Here is a 21577-nt window from a genome sequence, read left to right as displayed (position 1 = left end):
GTAGCATATGTACTCCACATTTGCTGCCCAAATGCCGGTTTTCTCATGTTTATACATTCTGATTCAAATGCCACAGTAATGACATAGCAGCCATAGAAATGCTCAACAGGCCAAGTCTGTTTTAATTACAATTACAGATTAGGTGTCTACTTTCTAGTCTTTCCTTTCACATCCTTTTATTCCAACATCAAAGAAGATACATTGTGAGGCCTTTATGTTTGTATATACTATCCTCCTGACTCCATGTCCAGCTCAATAAATTCATTAGCAAGACAAGTTGTACAAATGTTGTCTCTCCATCTCTTTCATTAAAGCTCATTATTTCCTTTTCTTCCTCACTTAACTTTTCCATGTTAGAATGCACTCAGCATTTTTGCTGTTTTCAGCTGCTAACAAAATGGTGGGCTGGAAGGGTACACCAGAGCTGACAGCCAGGAGCAGCACTAGTGCTCTGCCCACACATCCTTCCTGAAAGGGAAAATCAGGTTAACTGATAGTCCAGATGCTCCATGCAGCCAGCACGGGGCAGGTTGTGTGGAAGAAAGGCAGCATGGGGCTTCTTCAGCAGAACAAAGACAGGGGAAACCATCTAATACGTGCAAATGTATGTGCATTTCAAATTTGTGAAATAACTTTTTCAGAAGGAGTGAGGAACAGGAAGAGAGGGAAAGGGATGTCTGAGCTTTACTAAGGCAAAAAAAATCCCTGTGAGAGCAGAATGGCAGATAACTGCCTATAATCTAAATTCCAGCCCAAATAAACCTTTGTATTTGCTTTGCCATAAACTAAGTTTAGCCATTTTTCTCACAGAGAGAAAGGTGTTTGTGGATCATGCCTCAGGTCCATTTTCAGCAAAGAAAGACCTACCTGTGCAAAGAACAGAGGTGATGAAGTCAAAGGTAAATAATGAAGTTGCTACCCACCCCCGTAGTCTAATCACTTAACTATGATTTGGGCATCGGTATGGCACCTACATTGCTGAATGCAAAGTCAAAAAACAGGGAGAAAATTATTCAAAAGTTAAGGACTTACATTTTGACTGTTCTTTTTCCTGGAAACATTGGAAAATGTTGCCCCAGAAGGCTGCAGAATCTTTCTTAGATATCTGCAAGACTCCCTGGAACAAAGCCCAAGAAACCCAGCCCAAATTTAATGTCAATTCTGTTGTGGGCAGGAGGCTGGGCGAGATGATATTCCAACCTGAGTGATCCTATGATTTTTGTGAACTCCCTTTCTACAAGCTTGAATAGCCTTTAAAGTTACCTTCAAAAAGCAGAAATACCTGTAATTCATTAGAAAATCAGCACTTCATTAAATTGCAGCCATGCCTGTACAACTTGTACTTTGCCAGCTAGCAAATGTACCACTGCAATGGATGATGCTGCCTCACACTGTGCCATCTCCGCATCTGCTTCTTCACTACCTAGGAAGCACAAACTGCCTTATTTCAAACCAGTTAAATTACAGGTATTGTTCAACCTAATTCAGTTAAAGTAGCCCAAAGTTGCATGATGATGAAAATTATTTACTTCAGTTAAGTTTAATGTGCTGGTGGATTATTTTTATAAAATTGAGGTAGAGCAAACCACTCAAACACAAATGGGGATGTGTGTATATACATACATAAAGCCAGTTTAAGTAAATAAAAAATTTTAAGTATACCATTAAACATCAATTTATATGTACAGAAGGCTGTGGCTTGGCCCTCTGGAATCCTAACATTCTCTTTTATTAACCTTTTTCCATGTGGGAACTTTCTACTTTATATACAAGTACTGATGTATGAATCTGTAAATGCTGCCAATATTTCATTTTCTACAAAGTGTCTATAAATCATATGAAGTCAGGACAGCTGTGGGCAGCATGGCAAGTCACTGAAGTAAGCAACACACACTTTAAAAATAATCCTCATTTATTTCAGAAACAATACATCAAAGAAATACTTGACCTGTGCGTCCACAGACTCCATAAACAGTTTGATAAGCAATTAGTGCTGTGCAACCAACCCACAACACCCATAGGTTTTGAAGTGCTTAGCAAGATAATAGAACTTCATTGTTCCCATTTTACAGCTGGAACAGCTGAAAGAGAAAACTCAGATGCCTTGTCTGAGGTCTCATAGGAAATCAGTGTCACAAATGAGGAAAAAGACCAGGACTCCTGACTCTCAAACACAATCTTAAGCCACAGATGATTTGACCATGACTAAATTTATAAACAAAAACTGAGACCAAAAAATGACTTGGTTATTTCAACTCAAATAAGAAACAAAGATTTCTCATGGGTACAAGACATGGTCATTATTGCAGCAATTTATGGATCGATAAGACCAGATAACCCAAAGTTACTTGTGGGAAGAGGCCCCTTAATAAAAGCCAGATGGGTAGAAAGACGACAGCAGCACGGAGCAAGCTAGACCCCAGGGTCCACTGGAACCACTGAAACCCAACTTGTGGCAGAGCAACGTTCCAGAGGAACCCTCCAAATGCCAAGGGGCACTTCTGAGTTGCAACAGTTTCTGCAGAGACCCCTACACTAACAAACACTTCCCTCACACCGTAGCATGGGGAGCCCGGCTGCAAGTAGGCTCCTGGCAGGGCCATGGGAAGCAAAGGCTGTTGGAGAACAGTTGCTCTACAGCTGAACCAGGGCTTGCTCAGGCACCCGTCAGCCTGGGATCGTGGTAGCACAAGGCCATGAGACTTGTGCAGAAAGACACTTCTCCACAGGGTCTGCATCTCTGCAATACGTCTATTCTTATGATTACTGCTCGACTTCGCATGCGTTGCATTTCAACATAGCACCACATCGCTGAACACCAACTAGAAATAGCACTTGTTATCCACTGTGTGTTAGACATACTGTCTCAAGAGGACTGGCATTTCACAGGAGGATATTTCTATGGGCAGAGATAGAAATGAAGATTGACCTCTTTGGGCATGGATATCTACTCTAAGGGGATGCAGAGACTACCCTTAGGGCACGCTCAGGTACTACCTTTGAAGAATAACAGCGCATAATTCTGTTTCAATCAACCACCACTGATTTCACAGGCATGGCGCAGCACCTGAGCACACACACTTCACAGAAGGAAAAGCAATGCAGAGATGAGCTGGGAGAGGAGAACAATGCTACAGACAATGCAGTATCTAAGGATCTTCTTTCCCTTATATCATCCAGTCATATTCACATTGCAAAGATCTTTGCCAGCTCCCACAGACGGGAAGTTTGGGAATTCAGGTGAGGCCACATGGCTCATTTGGTGTCATGCTGATCTCTTGGTTTTGTCCGTGAGCTGGGCACTTCCAGTTTTCCTGAGGTAGCAGATACAGAGGTCTTTGTTTCATACCTCTAAGAAAAGCAAAAGTGAAGGAAAAGGGGATGGACAGACAGATGTGCTGGAGTTTCTTAGGAAAGACGCAAACACCCTTGATGTAAAACACATTTCTGAAATACTCCATTGGGACAGACAGCACCAGAGCCTTCAAAAGCAAACTTCACCCTCTCAGAATCATGCTGAAGAACAATTACAGGATTATTGTGGCAAGTTACAAAACAGTTAATCAGAGAGGCATGACTTTTCATAAATAAATGAAAAGGGCTCTCAAGGGCCCTGAACTTTATGCAGAACAGATGTTTCGCTTGCTAACATCCTGCAGCAGGTCAAGGCAGAGGAACTGCAGGTGCTGTGCTATAACAGTACACAGTACCGAAAGCAGGGAAGACAGTGCTGCTATAGAGATGCATTCATAGAATTTATGTGCAGAAAGTATTTATCAGAGGACAAGTACACCCACTCTTTCTGTTGTTCTGCCAGTTTTTCTGCCAAGCATTTTACCAAGACAGGGTCTACTTTGGAGTCAAATTTGTTGGCAAACCAGTGCCCATAATTCAGAAGCCATCTTAATTCTGCAGTCCCATAGATGCAGACACTGCGAAGGTGGGTACCAGTGCAGGGAGGATACAAATGGTCTTCAAGATAATTCCATTTCACCAGACGAGTTTTGCTTTGTAGGTCTGTGATGTCCTGGGCTGACCTTGGAATCCCCCCAGGGACCCCAGGAACACGTACCAGAGTGGCCCAGAAATGTTCATCCGGAGAGTATGTATCCCTTGACCACTCAAAAAAATCTTTTGCAAGAGAGCTTTCAAGGGTATATTGAATAAATGCTCGGCTTAAAACAAAATAGGCACTGCCTACAAATATCTCAATATTATGAGGTGGCGGATCCTTAGAAATGTTGGTTTTTACAGGCATCTGCATGTATTCATAAGGCACTTTCATAAGTTCATAATGATAAGTAAATCGTTCTCTTTTGCTACTGCTTGGCTTTATAGTTTCCAGCATGTTTCCTCCATCGAGTTTCTTCAGTTCAGCAACCAATTCAAAATTTGACTTCAAAGGGAAATCTTGGCCACACAAATTAATAACATACTTCCAGGGAACTGAAGAGTCCATCAAATCAGACAAACAATTGAAATCTGCCTGCAGACGCGAAATATGTGCATAGTCCACTGTCTCCAATTTTGATGCAATGAAAATATTGGGGAAACATTTAGCTAGATTGTTCATAGCAGATTTGAAACTTTTTGCTGCTTTTTGGTCATAATGGATGCAGTAAATATTTTGATGACTGTACAGTGAATGTATGAGCCTTTCTACCATTACTGCATCTTTGTGAACAACCAAAGAATAGGCGACTGGAAAACTCTCCTCCTCTGGTGAAACAGGTTTTAGGTGGTATTTCCTAAGTGAACGATATGCATGGCAAGCACTCGTCATTGCTATGACATCTTCATCAGCTAAATCAATTATCTCTTTTCTTCTTATTTCTAAACTCTTGCCAATTTCATGGGGATCTTGTTCATATATAGATGAACAATTAATTTCGTACTGGAATTCATTTCTAAGGTAGGAATACCTGTTTCTAACATAAGAAGAAGTGCTCAAGAAGTGCTCAACCAAATAAATACCCTTAGAGGGAAAAAAGTGTCTTTCGACATGAAGGAGCTTCAGCAGTGCAATCAGCCACCCCGTAACACACAGGATCAGGATCTTCCTTCGTGAGGGACATTTGTAGGGACACTTGCGTCTCTTCATTCTGCAAGAAAACAGAGACATGATGGTATTTTAACAGGAACAAAGCATCAGAGACAATTCCAGCTTCTAACAAAAACGTGCAGACCAACCAGTCTGTCTACAGCATAAACACCACCTTAGCAAGACAGGGCACCAGAAATCTGCAGTTTCTTCTTAATCATCATGTTAATTCAGAGACAGATTTTACCATGTAATAAATAAAGATTTCATTCCCCTGAATTAGCTGACTGAAGGCAACCAACTCAGATTTCAGATGATTTTCAGCTAAATAAGAGTGTTGGAACAAGACTCCCACTGTTTATTTTCCAAACCTTTTTTTTAATTTCTTATGAGTCACAAACTGAAGTACAGCAACCTCTGCATTGGCAGAAACATGACTGTCCTCTAAGTTAGTAGGAAGGATTGCTTATTTTCCTGAGTAACTCCAAGACATTCAATGGGAGCAGTAAGGGCATCTCTTCTACATCTGCAAAGAATGTGTGCTTAATGGTAAACTTTAGTATTTAAAAAAAATAAAGCATTAAAGTGAAAGCTTTAGAATTCTGTCAAGCATCCCCATTGTTTCTGCCACTGGGGCTGGTCCATGAAGATATCCAAGGGAAAATGAATTTCCTTCCCATCCACTCGCAACAGGGTCTAACAAGCCCAACCAAAGTCCTCCCTGTGTCCAGATTTCTTCTGGAAAACACTGCTAACCTGCCTTGAAGAAAGACGCAGATGAAGACACAGCACTTCCATCCACTGGAATGAGTATATGATGTAACCTTTTGAAGGCAGGAGGGGTAGTAGTGAGCAATAGTGCATCTACCCTGTTCTCTGCCATGTGACACAACCTCAGATGCGGCTGCAAAAACACACAGATGGCCCCTTTCTATGCAGCAGGGTATTTAATAATATTCCTGTGTAGCAACTTAACAACTGAGGTATTACCACTATAAAGGCTAACTACAGTGATCCTCTTTCTATATAGCTTTGCTTTACCAGCTGAGTGCAAGCAGCATTGTTGCTATCCCTGAATTAAAATTAGACCAGAGTCCACATCCAGGTGCAGCATTAAAATTAGCTCTACTTAGCTTAGACTAAGCTCTACTTTGTCTCTAAATTGAACAGCTCCCAATATTTTCTTTTGAGAAGAAGCTGTTCCAGAATTCTTCAGAGTGAATAAAATGGTGGGGCTACCAGAAGTGGCTCAGATGTCTGCAGATCCCACGTATGCACATAAAATCAAGTATTGAGGTGTGCATGCAACACTTACTGCAAGACTAACTTAGGCACCTTCAGCATTCCCACCCATGTCAGGTCTTGTAGGCTGTAGCTTCGGTTACAATGCAGCCTGTCAGGGCAGAGCTCCTTCATTAGTCTGTTCTCCCTGATTTTCCCTTTCCCTGTCCATCTTTCTCCTTGATACTTCTCTTCTGGGGGCAACAGAAAGAAGGAAATACCACCTCCTTGTTTCACCTGGAGGTGCCAGGTATAGACCAGAGAAGGGAGCAGGGTAAGCCAAAAAAGACCTATTTTGTAGAAGCCAGAGCTCAGCAGCTCTCTACAGGTTTTACAGCCTCCAGATACACTAGCAAAACAAAGAGAAAAAGCAGATCTATCTCCCCATGAAGCCAAAAGTCCCCCTTTCCCCCTTACCCAGCAGGTGTTTTACTTCACTTCTTCTCCAAACTAATTCCAGCTCAATGTCTAATCCAGGTCTCCGCTTTACCTACTTCATTCCTGGATTTATGTTCCTGGAGAAAAGTTGCTCTCAAAAGCTGCTCCTAACCAAAGCCAGGTTTCCAGCCACGTGACGCAAGCCCTGCAGAGGGGTACACAGCTAACCTGCCCCTGTTTTTAATTTGGAGGGAGATGACCTGTGTGATGCGATCTCTCTGTGAAGCCCACCCTGTGCTTCTGCCCAGTGGTCTCCCTGGCTACCAAGGACAACCCCTACCACTCCTGGCTGAACAGGGATCGTCTCGTCCAGGGACCGAATCTTCCCTTCCTCTCTACCTCCTTCAAAAAAGTAAAAGAGAGCCTAGACAAAGAAAAAGGCTGGCCAGGGGCCGGGGAGGTGGGGGGGGAAGCATATTCTCCACTGCTCCAAAATCCCTCTATCTATGGTAGCCCTGGCCAGCTTCCATCCAGTGCCAAACATTCTGTTTCTAGGCAAACCAACAAAAAAGCCATTGTGCCGCACTACCCAGCCTGAAACTACCAATTTAGACCACTGGAGCCCAGTGCTGTCCAGAGTTAGACCAGGATGTGCAAGAAATCACATGGACAGTACTGAGGACTCCCTCCTTGCAGCTGATGAGCAAAGGATCCACACTCGGCTCCCTGAACATTCCTGTGGTTTTCAGCACTGCCAACCACAAGACAGTATTGTGCCACATAAAGAGGTCATAGAAATCCAGAAGACTGTGGTGGCATGGTTCAAATTTCCTGTGGAGGAAGGAATTAAGGAGCACTGGTGAGAAATCTCAGCTCCTCCAATGAATCCCTTGTTTATGGAGGATCTCCCCCTGATCCTGGCCAGCATCTGGTCAGATGAGAACATCTGGAGCCAGCAATTACATCCACAGCCCCATCTGTTTGTTTGTTGGGTTTTGGGTTGGTTGTTTTTTTATTTTTTTTCAACACACACTGTATCACCATCACCACAGTGGTCCAAACGGAATCAGGCCATGTGTGAACCCAACCACTCTTAAGCACTCTAAAGTCTCTCCGGCAGTGCAGTTCACCACTACCTATATCCCACTGTCCCTCCTGCCCCATTCTTATTACATTAAATACATACTCTCTTGTTGTTACCTCTGATGCACTTCACAGCCAGGCTCAGTATTTCAGCATGAGGGCAACAGCTTTGTTCTTTAGGCACAAATCATTTGCCTCTAACTGGGATGAAGTTAGTTTCTGCAAAAGACTGGAATTTCTTGAGAAACAGTGCAAGACTAGGGAATGAAATCCCTCAGGACAGAAGAGCCACCACAAATCTCATCAGGTTTTGATTCAAGTGCAAAACTCCTACTTCTTACCACATGCAGCACTCAAAGCCCCACTCAGACAAAGCAGTGCACTGTACACACAGTCCTCTCTGGAGGAGGAGGGAATGAATGACACGCAGCAGATGGGAACAGGCACCAAGCACATGAAGCACCTACCTGGGGCAGGACTGACTAGATGCTACCTCCGGTTATCCTGCTTATGAGTATTTTTTGCTCAGGTGCTACCATATTATACACAGGACCAACGTTTCATCTTTTGCACAATGATTTTATACTAGGAAGGGAGTGTGGCATTGCCATCTTGCCTTGTTTCATAAAATATTTGCACTTTCTCTTCTACATGTGAGGAGACTCCTGAGGAAATTAATGGAGACTGATCTCATCTTGCAACCAACACATATCAACACAGCTGGTCTACATACACACATATACAGCATCTAACCTGGTCAGGGCACATACTGGTTGGGATGCAAAGTACTGAACAATTCAGAGAAGGTAAATGGGTGTTTTTATTTATCCTTTGCATCTGTAAAGCAAGCGATGTTCTGAGAAAACAGACATGCAAGAAATAGAAGGGAAACACATTTGTGTTGTGTAACAAAACATGTGTTCTTACACAACACATAATTAGAGCCTGTCATAAGGTACCTTAAAGACCATGAGCTCAGCAGGATTCAAGAAGGAATTAGGCAACAGGCTGGCTGTTGAGAGTTTCCAGAGTTACCTTTGCCAATACATAAATAAGGATGGAAAGTTAAATTCCCTGGAACCACGACATCAGGCAATTACCAGCTGCCAAGACTCCTGACAGGAAATTTTTACCAATAAAAATGTTTCTTGTGTCCATTGCTCTGTTCTCTGAATCTTCTTTTATCTACTGCTGGACCAGAAGAGGGATTGTTATTTAGATCCATGATGGCAATATTTGCATCCCACCCAGAAAACGGCTGGGTTTTTCACTGGTGTATTTCACTGCTTTTTTTTGTATTTTCCTCCCTGCAAGAAGCTGTTTGGGGCAGCTTTACACCTCCAAACACATGAAGTCTTCTGCTTTCTGCATCTACACAAGCTGCACAATGACACAAAAGGAGGAACAAGGTGGTGGGAGAATTTCACACGCTCCTGAAAAGGTTCAGCCGCAGATCAAGTCCTTCCACTCACTGAATGCTGTTTTGGCCTTAGTCAGCAGAATAAACCCTCCCAAGAGGCTGAGCCATGCTGCTCTCAAATTGAAACTTTCGGTCCTTGCCCTCAAGGCACTTTCCAGTCAGGCTGAGCTGTCTGTGTCTGCCTAAGGCAATGATGCTGGGCTTGCAGAAAGACCAGAAAATACATGACACTCTTCAAGCAGGCAGTGGGGCTCCACTCTTTCCTCCATGCTTCAATCCAGTGCACGCATCTCATTTTTCGGGGAAGAATTCTGCAGCTCTCCTGGGGCTCATACAACACTCATAAAAACCTATAAACCCCATAAAACCAGAGGATAAGCTTTCTCCTCTGTGAACTGAAAGTGTTGAAAGTAGTGAACCAAGCTATGGCCAGCTAAAGGAAGGGCTGGGAAGGAAGGCCAAGCTGAAGGCAAAAGCGTGCTAGAAACTGCACATAAGGACTTGCACTAGAATTAGACCTTGGTTCCTACTGACTTGCAATAACTGGGGAAAAGAGAGAGAACATGGAAATAAGAACAGAGGAAACCACACATATTTGCCTATAGACATTCATATATATATATTTTGGGTAACACAGCAAAGATTTGGGGACATGAAGTATGGTGTGATCCCAGGGGCATACCTGTAAAGACCTGTTGCCTCAGTTGTCACTTCCAGCTGCTATCAGCCAGATGTGCAGAAGTTTACCTTCCTGAGAAAAATTGTTACTCCTGCTTGCAAACTACTGAATCTTATTCTGGCAACCTGTAAACATAAATTAACAGCCAGTGAAGCTGCAGAACACCCAAAAGTGTGCAGACCCTGACAGTGGGCACATTGTAAACATGAAAAGCAGTGTTTGCACCTGTACACCAGCCATAGGCAACCTCCTTGGCTAAATCACCCAAGCTTGTACTGGACCACTGTCACAGAGGCAAAAAAAAGTACACCTGTAAGGGCCAGAGAAGCAAATTGAAACAGTAGCTATTTCTCTTGGCTTTTACAATACAAATTACTATAACAGCACAGAAATGTTGAATTTCTACTGAAAAAATGTGATTGCTTGAAACTTTAAATGCTTGCAAGGTGAAACCAAAGGAAAGGCTAATTAAAGACAAATTAAAGCCTGCTTTTAGGATTCTTTTGGGAGGGGGGAAAAAAAGTATTAAACCAATTCTAAATCTAGCTCTGCTGACCCATAACATTTCGACACACCACCAGGCACTTACCCGGTGGACCTCCCTCAGCATGCCTTGGGACGTGGCTAGCTCAGGTCCGTCGTGACCAAAGACTGCAGCACGTCGTGCGTGTATCCAACTGGCTGCCTCTCTATGGGAAGGAAGCAACACCCGCAGCACCCCACTCCTCCCCCTGTCCCCCTCCGTGGTGCAGTCTGGGCTCCGGGTCTTGAGTGCCGAGAGGGGGACGGGACAGGATTTGGCATGAAATCACAACCACCAGCCGGTGACTTTCTCCCATGCCTGCCCTTCCCCATCCCATCCCTCCAGGAGTCACCTCAGCTCCTGCAAACAGGAATGGGGGTGACTTTGCACGGCCAAACACTTGAGGAGGGCAGGAGCCCTGGGTCTTCACCGGGCATAGGACTTCTGTCCAGATCCTCCCTGAGTTATCCAGCCCTTTCATGAACCCTGGGTCCCAGCGGAATCCTCCTCTCCTCTTTCTGCACCACACTTTTGCCAAATGTTGGCCAAGAAGAAACACCTGCATTTGTATCAGTCTGGTTAATAGACCCATTATCAATTTGCTACATCAAAGTTTAATCCACGGCAATTCATCTGAAGATTTCCATTGCAGAAGTCTGCATTTCCCTTGTCACTAGCACCATAATGCAAGACACACAAAAAAAAATTTAAATATCTGGGAAGGGGCTCTCCCTTCACAACTGCTGCTTGCATTCAGAGAATATGGATGAAGGCAAAGCATCCATGTCCCAAGCACTGACTACAGCTCAGCTTCTCAAAGATCATGCCTTCAGCTGCTAGGATTGCTGTGTTGAAGGTTTGTTTATTCATTAAGCCACACATACCACTCAGGATTCAATCATGAAATGAAAGCGGGTGAAGTTGTTGGGAAGAGGAAGAAATCCTCTCCCCAGGCGCTCGGGCTTCAGGTGGGAGTGCAGTGTGGTGGCTGGGGAGCAGTCCACCTAAAAGCTTCCACTCACAAACCACAGGCATTAATTACAACTTTTCTGACTGACTGCAAGGCTCTACTGTGCCTTCTGCAACATTGAAGTTTAAAAGGCAATCCCTGAGAAGGGTTAAGCAAGGGTCAGGTGTGCTGCTAACACCAGATGCAACCTGGTCAGAAACCCCCGAACATACTGCTCTGTAAGCCATGTGAACAATCAGGTGCTTTTGCATTTCACTGGCACTCCCAAAAAACACGCACGTTGCCTCAAGTTAATATATTTCTTTCAAACTCAAAAGAAACATTTCCTATTTTATTTAAACTGAACTGAAAAAAGTTCTAAAAGAAGTCCAATTTTGAATGGGAGCAAAGTATCAGAGATGGCAACAATCCATGTTTTGGCTTGTTTTGCAGTTTATCTTTTTTGTTCCATCAAAAGTAAGCTGGTTTTGAGCAATGTTTGCTTCTTCATCTGCATTTCTCACGATAAAAAAGATTTTTTTTTCTGTAAAAATTTGTAAAAAGTAGCAGTGGCAATCCTGGCCCCCAAGGCAGAGCCCAAGAGGGAGTGATGATCTGCCCGCCTAAAAAGCTCTTCTGCAGTTTCACCTGAATACTGTGTAATTTCTGTTGCACTCTGATCTAAATGACTGGCTAAGGCCACTGTGCACTACTACAGAGGTAGCAAGATCCTTGCCAGTGAAGCTCATAACTCTCCTATATTATTTAATTTGTATTATTTATAGTTCCGTAACATCGAACATCTAAGATGCTGCAGAAACAACAGCAATCAATCAGTGTAAGGTAGACATAGATTAGCTTTGAGTGTGGCTACCCGAGGTTTCACTCGATTTCCCAAATCACTGCCAAAGCTGACCTTATAAACTGTTGCATCTTCTCAGTGCTACGCAGACAAATAAAATTGTCACAGTTCAGCTCGTGAACGGCATATCTGGGGTAGCATAGGATACCTTCCACCAGCCCAGCACCTCTTCCCTAGAGGGAAGTAGACCACACTTACACAAAGAAGAGTGGGGAGAAGTCGTGCCCACCTGTAAGCCCATGGCCCTTGAAAGAAAAATAGGAGCTGCTCATGCTGTGTGTTGGAGGAGGAACAGAACAGTCAGATATTAACTGACTGAGTCTGTACATTATGAGATGTGGTGGTCCAAATTTCTGCTCTGAAGAGACTCCTGTGAGCATGCAAATTAATTTATTGGGAATAACATTTTTACAAGGTGTACCTCCATTCCTTCAGAGTAAAAGCAATTTTAAACCACCACTCCTACTGAGAAACCATATTACCACGCCGTCATGCATTATTTCATAGAATCATAGTCTGCTTTGGGTCGGAAGGGACCTTTAAAGGTCACCTAGTTCAACCCCCCTGCCATGGGCATGGACATTTCCACTGGACTGCTTGAGGTTGTCCTACAACATGTAGGAGTATTTTATACCAGGGAGCAGAACTCAGTGTGGTGAAATTACCCAGAGTGCTTCTGGATTTGGCTTTGAAGAAAACCAGCAGAGAACCTGTTCTGTACCCTGGTCACTGTACCATGCATGCGAGACCCACCTTGCCCAATGTTTGTCAAACTAAGCATCTGAGGTCCCTCCACAGCTGGTGGAAAGATGTAAGGGACTACCGTCAGTTCGTCCCAGAGCACGGGCTGCGGGACAAGCTGGGTGAGGTGTCCCTAGGAACGTCACTGCCCCAACCTGCGCTGCCAGCTCTGCTTGCAGCGGCGCAGCCTTGGTGCCCCTCCAGCATGAGGTGTTCTGGGGGTAGCAGCACTGCAGCCAACCCTGATCCTCTGCCAGCAACACCCCAGCAACTCCTCCGCCCTAGAGCAGTGCACAGCAGCAATGGAGAAAAGCCAGCCTGAAAGCTGCTCTGGTCAGCACAAGCCTAAGCTGGCCCAGAGAACCAAGCTCTTGCTTTGGCTGACCCCCAATGGCTCATATCCACTGGGGTTACAGCAGGTTCAGCCCTCTTTGAGACTGCCCCTCTATAAAGTGTTGAGGAGGGATTCAAGCAACCCAGAGAAACAGACAGGTTCCCTTCAGAAGTGCAGAGAAACTGGCAGGCTTTGGGCTTATGCTGCCTCTCTGAAGGCATGTTTCCACTTTACTAAGACCCTAATGATTCACATATGGAGAGCCCCAGTTATTGAGAGCGCCCAGGGCTTTACTGCTGCTCCTCACACTATTATTTCTGCTGTTTCCATAAACCCCATGTACCCAGAGTAACAGCAGCTCCCAGTCTGTGCCACTCAGTAATGCCAACATCATTCTTGCACAGGAGGAGCCTGAAGCTCCCTTCACTCTGAACAGGAACAAATTACCAGCTCTGTACAGCAAGTCTCACCTGCAGTCCACAGAGTCAAATGCCTCTTGTGTCCCTGTATTGGCAGTGCAAATCAGAAAATATGAAAACTGACTGCCTGGTGGCAAAAAAGATAGTGGACACCCCTGGCACTGAAGAAACAGCCCCAGCCCCTCCAGAAGCCTCTGATCCTATTTCACAAATTACTCATCTATGGCTATTGGAAACAGCCTTCTTGGGAATAAAGCAGTTTCCAAAAAGCTTTTCCTTTAAAGTAACAGCTGCATTATTCAAGGTAATTTTTTTTTTAACTCAAAAGTCAACTCAAATTTTTCTTTAACTCAAAACTCAAATACCTATGGGTATTTACATTTTAACATCTACTCTTGTCTTTCTCCCCATCTAGCAAAAACTCCCATGGGGCACACTCAACCATGAAAAACAGTGAAGGTTCAGACAAGCTACTTTTGACAGATACCATTAGTAACTAAAAAGTACCCAATTAAGAGTTTGCTTTAACCAGTCCAAAAAGGGCAAATGTGTCATTGGCCTCATCAATATCTGTGGTCTTCTTCCAACCTTTTCTATGCAGTGCAGAGGTGTCCCCAGTTTGTCTGTATTCAGATCACACTGATTTATTAACAGCCCATCAACCACTTTGTTTGAGACTATAAGGAATTTTGCAGCTCCCCAGCACTTCATTCCCATTCCTTGTTGTGTCTTTTCTGAGCTCCACTAAACACAAACACTTCAGTGGTTAAAGGTAGAAGCTGCCAGGTGGATCTACAGAGCCCACAAGCTCCCTGGATGCTGCCCACAGGCTGGAGATGACATGAACCCCCCAGGTCCGTCACAGGAACCCCAGAGCCTGATGGGGCCAAGATGCACCAGAAGCCTCCCTGCAGGCAGAGGGATGAAAATCCTGCTTCGAAGGCTGAGTTTTGTCCAGTGAGGCTGGAGGGATCTCTGCTCAGAGCAGGCTGGCCCCATGGAGAGAGAAAGGTGCACTAGACAATGCTGAAAGCAATAAGTTCAGCAGCAGGACCTGTAGGCAGGGCTACCTGAGGAAGCTTGTAACCCGTCTGTGTGCAACAACCGACACAGTGCAACTTTCCTGAGGAACACAGGGTGTGTATCAGCCAGTGTCCACTGGCCACCCTGCTCTGCCCTCTGCCAGTTCTTCCTGAAGGACCTGTTGTTCAGTAGGTAAAGCAAAAGTCCAAGCTCAACCACCAACTACGCTGAGCTACAGAAAAACAAAAGCCATGATCTCCCTTAACGTGTAGCCCTATTGAATTTATACTACTTCTTTTCTGGTTTAGCGTTACCCATCAAAGAGGTCTGTGACTCTCTCCAGTTGGCTATAGATGCCACAAATGATTTTTGGTGTCATGCCAGATGGCCAGCTGGTGCGAGCCATCTCTTTATCTGTTGTCACGTGAGCTTGAGAGTGGTTAAACCAGAGCACGGAGTGGCAAGACACGTTGACTGCTACCAGAATAGGGATTCTCAGAAAATCCAGGCTGTGCGTAGGCAGTGCTCTCTCCTCAGTGGATCTGAAATACATAGTACTTGATACAAATGCTGTCGTGGGGCAACATGCTTTTGTGCTTGCCACAGAGTAAGAGTTAAGTGAAAAGGTCAACTCTGAATGCAAGTCTGTGGAAGGAGAGGAAACGGAGAGAGCGGATGCAGGGGAGCAGGAGTGCTCCTACCCCACCATGTTGTTCTCTGTCCCACGCAGAAGCCCTTCTGCTGACACACAGCACAAACCAGGCTCCTTGCTTATCACTTAGGTTAAAAAAACAAAAAGGGAATGGGTGCTAAGAAGAGTAGGAGCAGCAGAACAGAGGTTGGGAAATGACGAAAGAGGAGAATGTAGAAAGGGATCAATGAGGGTAAGTGCTCTCATGTAGGTGGCATTAACAACAATGAAAAATCAAACAGAGCAGCAAAACAGGTGCTTTCTCTGACTTGTTACTTCCCCATCCCTCAAAGGCATCTGAAGCAAAACCAGTGTCTACACCTTTCCTTGGAAACCAGGTCACAGTGTATTTCAGCAACCAACACCATTACCATATAATAGCAGGAACAATTCCCTCTCCCCCAGGCAAAAACACTTTGGGAAAAGTCCTCCCTGATAAAATATCTCTGTTTGCTTAATACATACCCGCTCACACAGCAATGCAAACTTGGTCAAGTTGTTTGCACGACCAGCTCTGCAGAAAGACACAGTTATTTCCTTCTGGTTCTCCCTCTACTCTATACAAATCAAGTCACTTGATGGGTCTCTGGGGAAGGTAGAGGGATGATATTCCTGGGAAGCAGGGGAAGGAGAAAAGTAATGATGTGCTTTGCTAAGCGATTTTTTTTTTTTTTGTAACTGTCTGTCTGAATTAAACTTTTAACTCTACTTGATTATTCAATGCTGCTAGCTGGGAAAGTTAATTTATTCATGTGCTAGTGTTTACTGCTGCTAGCTGGTTATTTCCATCGCAAAATTATCTATTGATAGGGATCGCTGAGCTTCTGTAGGAGTACTTTTTATTGGCATTAAATCTAGATCAGTTGATTCTATCAAGTTTGTCTGGTTTTCCACCCACTTTCCCTGCACTGGAGCCTCAGTCTATGCCCCTGTAACATAGCTGCACCCACTACCAGCCTCATTCCACACAGTTCACCCCCTTGTTTTGGCCTGCCTGATGTAATACTTAGATTTCGTCTAAATGATGGACAACTAAAGAGCTAAGAAAGTGCTGCCTTATAGACCTCTAATTGCAAGACTTGGAAAAATACGCCGTTACTTTTAGATGCAAGCCTAATTAAGTGATAAGCCTGCCAGTTTTAAGACCCTGAAAACTTAAAAGAACACAGTGCCCCAAGGAAAAACAACAACAACAACCTACAGTTTACCACAGCCTGTTTTATGCTTCTGGAAGAGGAAAGACAGCTTCTCACCCCATACGTGGGAAACACAGGTTCAGCAAAGATTTGGCAGTTATGGATATCACACACAACTTTGTCACAGTGGTAAACATGAGGCGCTCTTCATTGCACAGGATCCATAGATCTGTTTCCTAACAGAACCTGCTGTGCTAACAGTAAGTGGTTTTGCTTGTCTGTCTGCCACTGAGTCTCAACTCTCTGTATGTTCTTTAGAAAAGGCTGGATGCTCTTTTCTAGCTGTCTTCAGTACACCAGTGATCCCCATAATTGTAGTAAAATATCTAACATTAGTTCCTGCATGTTGGTGTCCCAGAGACATGTTGAGGTAAAGAAAGTCCATGTCTCTGTTCTCTGGCCAGGAAAAGAGGCAAGCGACTTCTGCAGGGTCATGCAAGAAGACAGCAGCACAAGAGAGAAGTGAATCTGATTCCTCTGCATCCCCAACTGATCTGAACTGCTTTACAATAACTTTTGATGGAAGCTGTTCTGGTGGAGGCCTGAAAAGAAAAATCTCTCAGCAAATCCCTTGGTACACCCCAAACTATTCTGTCCTTCCACTCAGGGGATCTGCAGCCTTGTTAAAGCAAGAAAGTGTTTAGAAAGCCCAGGGGTAGTCAGCCATGGAAATTCTCAAGCCTGATTGCTTATATATTGAGTATTTAAATTCCCTGACTTTTAAGAGACGGGAGTACTCATGTTTGCCAAGGACTTAATGTGCCATAAAGGCAGGAGTCAAGACTAAAATAAATAAATAAATAAAAATTAATTATTTTCAAAAAAAAACCACAAACCCCAGTAAATAGAGTTTACTCACTTCAAATTTGGGGCAATCTAGAGTTTAACAGCTGTGTTTTGACTCATGAGAGTTTAAAATAATACACTACTATGGTGGAGAGAGGGTTAATCTTTACCCCCAAACTACTGCATAACGTAAAAATTGGGCCCAAAGGGACAGAACTTGTGTACATTGGCAAGGAGTAGCACCGTAAAAGAGGGTGGAAGTTTCCTGTTAGACAGGGAGGCAGGAGAAACTGCACTGTGCTGCAGAAAAGCTCCCATTAACAGCTCAAAATACTTCTCCGTTTCCTTCACCTCCCCACCAAGCTGCTTGCAGACTCTCATCTGCGAGCCCCCACTGTAAATCACCCCCCATGTCAAAGTCTTCACTGCCAAAGTCACAGCTTGTCACATTAGCAAGATCATTTCAAGTAGAGCTGCAGACCTACCTCCTGGACTTTGCTGTGGTCTCTTCCCTTTGCAGAGCTCTTTAGGATGCTCTGTCCCAGAAGATCGACATGGGCACGGCCAGCTTGGTGGTTGAATAAAGTCCTGGCATCTGCTGCATTCTGCCGGTGCCTGCAGCCTTCACCTTTATCAGTGTTTCAAGCGTGTATGAAGTCGGATGTACAGAAGTAGCAGGGACGACATTATTGCTTGCACAGGTTATGAAAGAAAAGTGTAAAATGTTAGCTGAAAAATAGTGAGTATGGAGGCTTTGTGTGATAAGCTGTGGAAGCCATTATCTGTATAATAAGCATATATTTTTGTTTACTTGCATGGCATTTCCAAGCACCAAGAAAATGGGGGAAAAAACCACCATCAAAAGAACAGATCACATCAAAGCAACCTAATTTCCTTCTATGGCAGCGTGAAAAGGACTTGGAGAGAGGCAGGAAAGTGCCCAGATGTGATGAGTCTGTCAAAAGCCTCACCAAGTTCAAGACTTGCATGGTACTTCATGTGTCAACACTTCAGGTCTCGGAGGTTTTGCTCCCTCCACAGATAAAATAGCTCCGCCACCAAGCAAGGCCAGAAATTTGGGCTACTGGTATGACCTCCACAGTCCTGGTGATACTTTCTGAAACTGTTCAGACGCAATGGTCTGCATTGGAAGTTCACCTATAGATAAGTACCTCATATGGTATACAATGTCTCTTATATGGCAAGAAATATATTTTTGTGCTATTATACCTAAGCTTTGTGTGTGTAATGGTTACAAAGAAATTTTAGGGAACTGTACATTGTACTATTTGCATGTACCACAAACAAATATTACAGTATTTTCCCTTGAGGAAAGCACAGCAGCAGTACTCCTAAGGCATATGTCGCATTATTCTCCTCTCCATCCACATTTTGTCCCAGGTATAGTGCACACCAGCCTCTTCATCATCAGCCTTCCAGCTCATATGGACTTAGAAACCTCACATCTCTGTATTATGGAGCTTATTATTTTCTCTTCACTCTCCAGTGTGGCAGAGGCAGGCTGAATCTCATAAGCTCCGAAGAGAGGTCTGGGTGCCGCAGGGCCACAGAATCCTGCAGTCCTGCCTTACCTCAATGGGCCCAGCACAGCGAATTCATATGACAACAGCTTCTGAATTCCCCACTTAATATTTGGCACTCCCTGCATGCATAAGACACAATGTGGCACGGCAGTAGCTCGGTCAACTTTACGTCTTTTCAGTGTGATGCGGGGGTACAGTGGCCAATGGTATCAAATGTTATTAATTGATAAAAAAATTAAGAACCTAGAACTATAGAGATAACGGGAATTTCCTGTGAGACAAAAGCTCCCAGCACATGCAAAATCAAAAAAGGTCTGCAGACAGCTGTGCATCTTTTGCATAACATTTAAGGTGCTGACTTGTCCTTGCCTGAAAAGCAAGCATGCAGAAAGATCCTCCCCATCAAAGAACAATGCACCACAAAAATGCACACAGGGCAACTGCGCTTCACAATGTCAATCCAAAAGGAAAAGGTCTTTGATTAGCACCAGGGAATCCTGCCCAGGCCAACAGCTAGCTTCCTGATGCACCACGCAAACCACATTACACTTAGACAACATGACAGAGCACGAGGATGTGTGGGTCTCTGATGGGCTGGTATCTTCTCCACACATTTGTTTGGTTTCCGTTCTCTTACAGCTCAGCAGTTTCCAAAGCCAGGGGTTACAACTTTCTGCTTCTCATGAATTTTCTATTTCTTCCATCCAGTTGCTTTTGAATCCACATGAGTTTTCTGACATCCAAGTAGACGGCGGGGGGGGGGGGGGGGGGGGGGGGGGCGGGGGCAGCAGCAAAACACTCTACAGCTGACCTGAGTATTGTGTAAAAACCCACTTTCTCTTACTTGTTTTCAATCTTTTGCCTTCCAGCATCACTCAACTGTTGTAGTTCTTGATCTGAAAGAGAGCAAGCAGCTCTTTCCAGTTCACTGCCTCCACTCCAGTCACAAGTATATCTGCCATATCTACCCCTCAGCTGTTTCTCTCGCAGGCTATCAAATGCAAAAAGGTTATTATTAAGGAAGTTTATTTATTTTAAAAGGTTACTATTAAGGAAATTTGCCTAACTCAGAATGAAACAGACTGGTTTAGGTGACTAGATCTTTGGAACAAGTCAGAGGATGTTCAAAGGAGCAGATCCTCAGGTGGGGCACAGTGGATGAGTTAACCTCAAGGGAATTTCCCCTTAAGGTCTCCTTCCACAAGCCTTACTCTGATACCAGTAAGACTGTTCACCCCATAAAGAGAGAGAAGCTGCTACCACGTCTCCTCGAGGGAAGAAACATATTTTTTTTCTGACAGATCCTTGCTGTTCTGTTACTTTTTGTTTCCCCACAAGGAAAAAAAGCCTCTTTCCATACTAAAGAAACGAGTAAGTGCACTGGGCAAACTGGACACAGCTACAGGCTGACGCGTAGGTTTTTAGCAATTTACTCAGAGACAAAAAAACCACGAGAGGCTTCAGCCAACGTCACTTACAAACCCGGTTCCTGTTCCCAAACCACACGTTAAGTTGGTATAACTGTTGCTCAGCTTATGGGGCTGCAACAGCTGGGCACACCTCCTGCCAGCCGGGCTGCGGGCAGGTGTGCGCCCGGACTTCAGACGCCTGCAGCCCGTTAACCGCTGCCGCCTCCCGTTCCCGAGACGTAAAATCCCCCTCCCCGTAATTAACTTTAAAGACGCACGGCGCCTTCTTACCGGAGCTCCCCGGCAGCACCGGCACCGGCACCGACCCTCCTCCTCCTCCGCCGGCCGCCACCAGCGCCGCGCCCTGCCCGGCCCTCCCGCCCCCGCCGAGCCACGCAGCTGCCGCCCCTTCCTCCTCCTCCTCCTCCTCCTCCTCCTCCTTCCCCCCCTCCCCAAACTCCGCCGCCGCGGCCGAGCCTCCAAGTTTGCGCCTATGGCGGAGCCGCCGGGAGGAGGCGGGAGCTGCCGCGGCCCCAGCCCACCGCTCCGCGCAAAAAAGTTAGGGCCCTGCCCCGCTCCCCTCCGCCGGCCGGGCCGGGCCGGGCTCGGCTCCCCCGCCGCCGCCGCTGTCCCGGGACGTGCCCGCCGGCAGCGCACTCACCGGAGCGGAGCGCGGCCGTCCCGGGCCGGCCGCGCTCCTCTGCTCGGAGGCGCGCCCGTGTGTGCGTGCGTGCCCGTGTGTGTGGGATGCGTGTGCACGGACATGTGTGCGACACGGCACCCCATGACGTGGAGGAAAAAGGAGGGGCCGCCGCTCGCCCCGCAGCCTGGCGGGCAGCAGGAGGAGAGGAGGCGGCAGCAGCGGCGAGGTCCCCGGCGGCGGAGCGGGGCGGCGCGGCGCGGAGCGGAGCGGAGCGGAGCGGGCGCGGCCGCCCCTTCCCGGGAGCCGGCACCTGGGCTCGGGAGGAGCCCGCCGCCTTCGCCGCCGCCCCTCCTGCGAACGCGGCGCGGACCGGCCCCGCTGCCGCCCCCGAAGAGGCGGGGCGGCCGAGGGGGGAAGCGCAGCTCCGGGCTGCGGCTTCGCAAACGCCGCGGTGGGAGGGAGCCGGCTCGGAGGGAAGGGGGGCGACAAGACGGGCCCCGGTGCCGCCGGCCCGGGGGCGGCCGCGGCCGAGGGGCAGCCGCCTCCGGCGACGAGCCCCCCGCGGCCCGGGGGCG

At 45.9% G+C, this 21577-nt stretch overlaps 2 protein-coding genes across 5 annotated transcripts in view; one reads left to right on the top strand and one right to left on the bottom strand.

The window, feature by feature from the left end:
- The window catches only part of HMGCR (3-hydroxy-3-methylglutaryl-CoA reductase), a 319565-nt gene that overhangs the window by 189485 nt on the left and 108503 nt on the right, over positions 1-21577 (top strand). The gene's annotated exons all lie outside the window — the stretch shown is intronic.
- Positions 1706-20732, bottom strand: GCNT4 (glucosaminyl (N-acetyl) transferase 4). Of its 4 annotated transcripts, none has more exons than XM_069777639.1 (3): positions 20651-20732; positions 17892-18098; positions 1707-5102 (listed from the first exon to the last, which is right to left on the bottom strand). In XM_069777639.1, the coding sequence occupies exon 3, from the start codon at positions 5099-5101 to the stop codon at positions 3734-3736; it is 1368 nt and encodes a 455-aa protein (XP_069633740.1). In that variant the 5' UTR covers position 5102; positions 17892-18098; positions 20651-20732; the 3' UTR covers positions 1707-3733. The 4 variants fall into 4 exon arrangements, with proteins under 4 accessions (XP_069633743.1, XP_069633740.1, XP_069633741.1 ...); XM_069777640.1 differs by having other exon boundaries at positions 19795-20689; XM_069777642.1 differs by lacking the exons at positions 17892-18098; positions 20651-20732 and adding an exon at positions 7366-7885 and having other exon boundaries at positions 1706-5102.

The sequence above is a fragment of the Haliaeetus albicilla genome, chromosome Z (assembly GCF_947461875.1).
Source record: "Haliaeetus albicilla chromosome Z, bHalAlb1.1, whole genome shotgun sequence".
NCBI lineage: Eukaryota > Metazoa > Chordata > Aves > Accipitriformes > Accipitridae > Haliaeetus > Haliaeetus albicilla.
The sequence above is the reverse complement of the archived record's forward strand: the minus strand, read 5'-3'. Positions and strand labels throughout refer to the sequence as shown.

Excerpts from the sequence above, each read along its gene's own strand:
- GCNT4 (XM_069777639.1), bottom strand. The coding sequence starts at position 5,101 with ATGAAGAGACGCAAGTGTCCCTACAAATGTCCCTCACGAAGGAAGATC.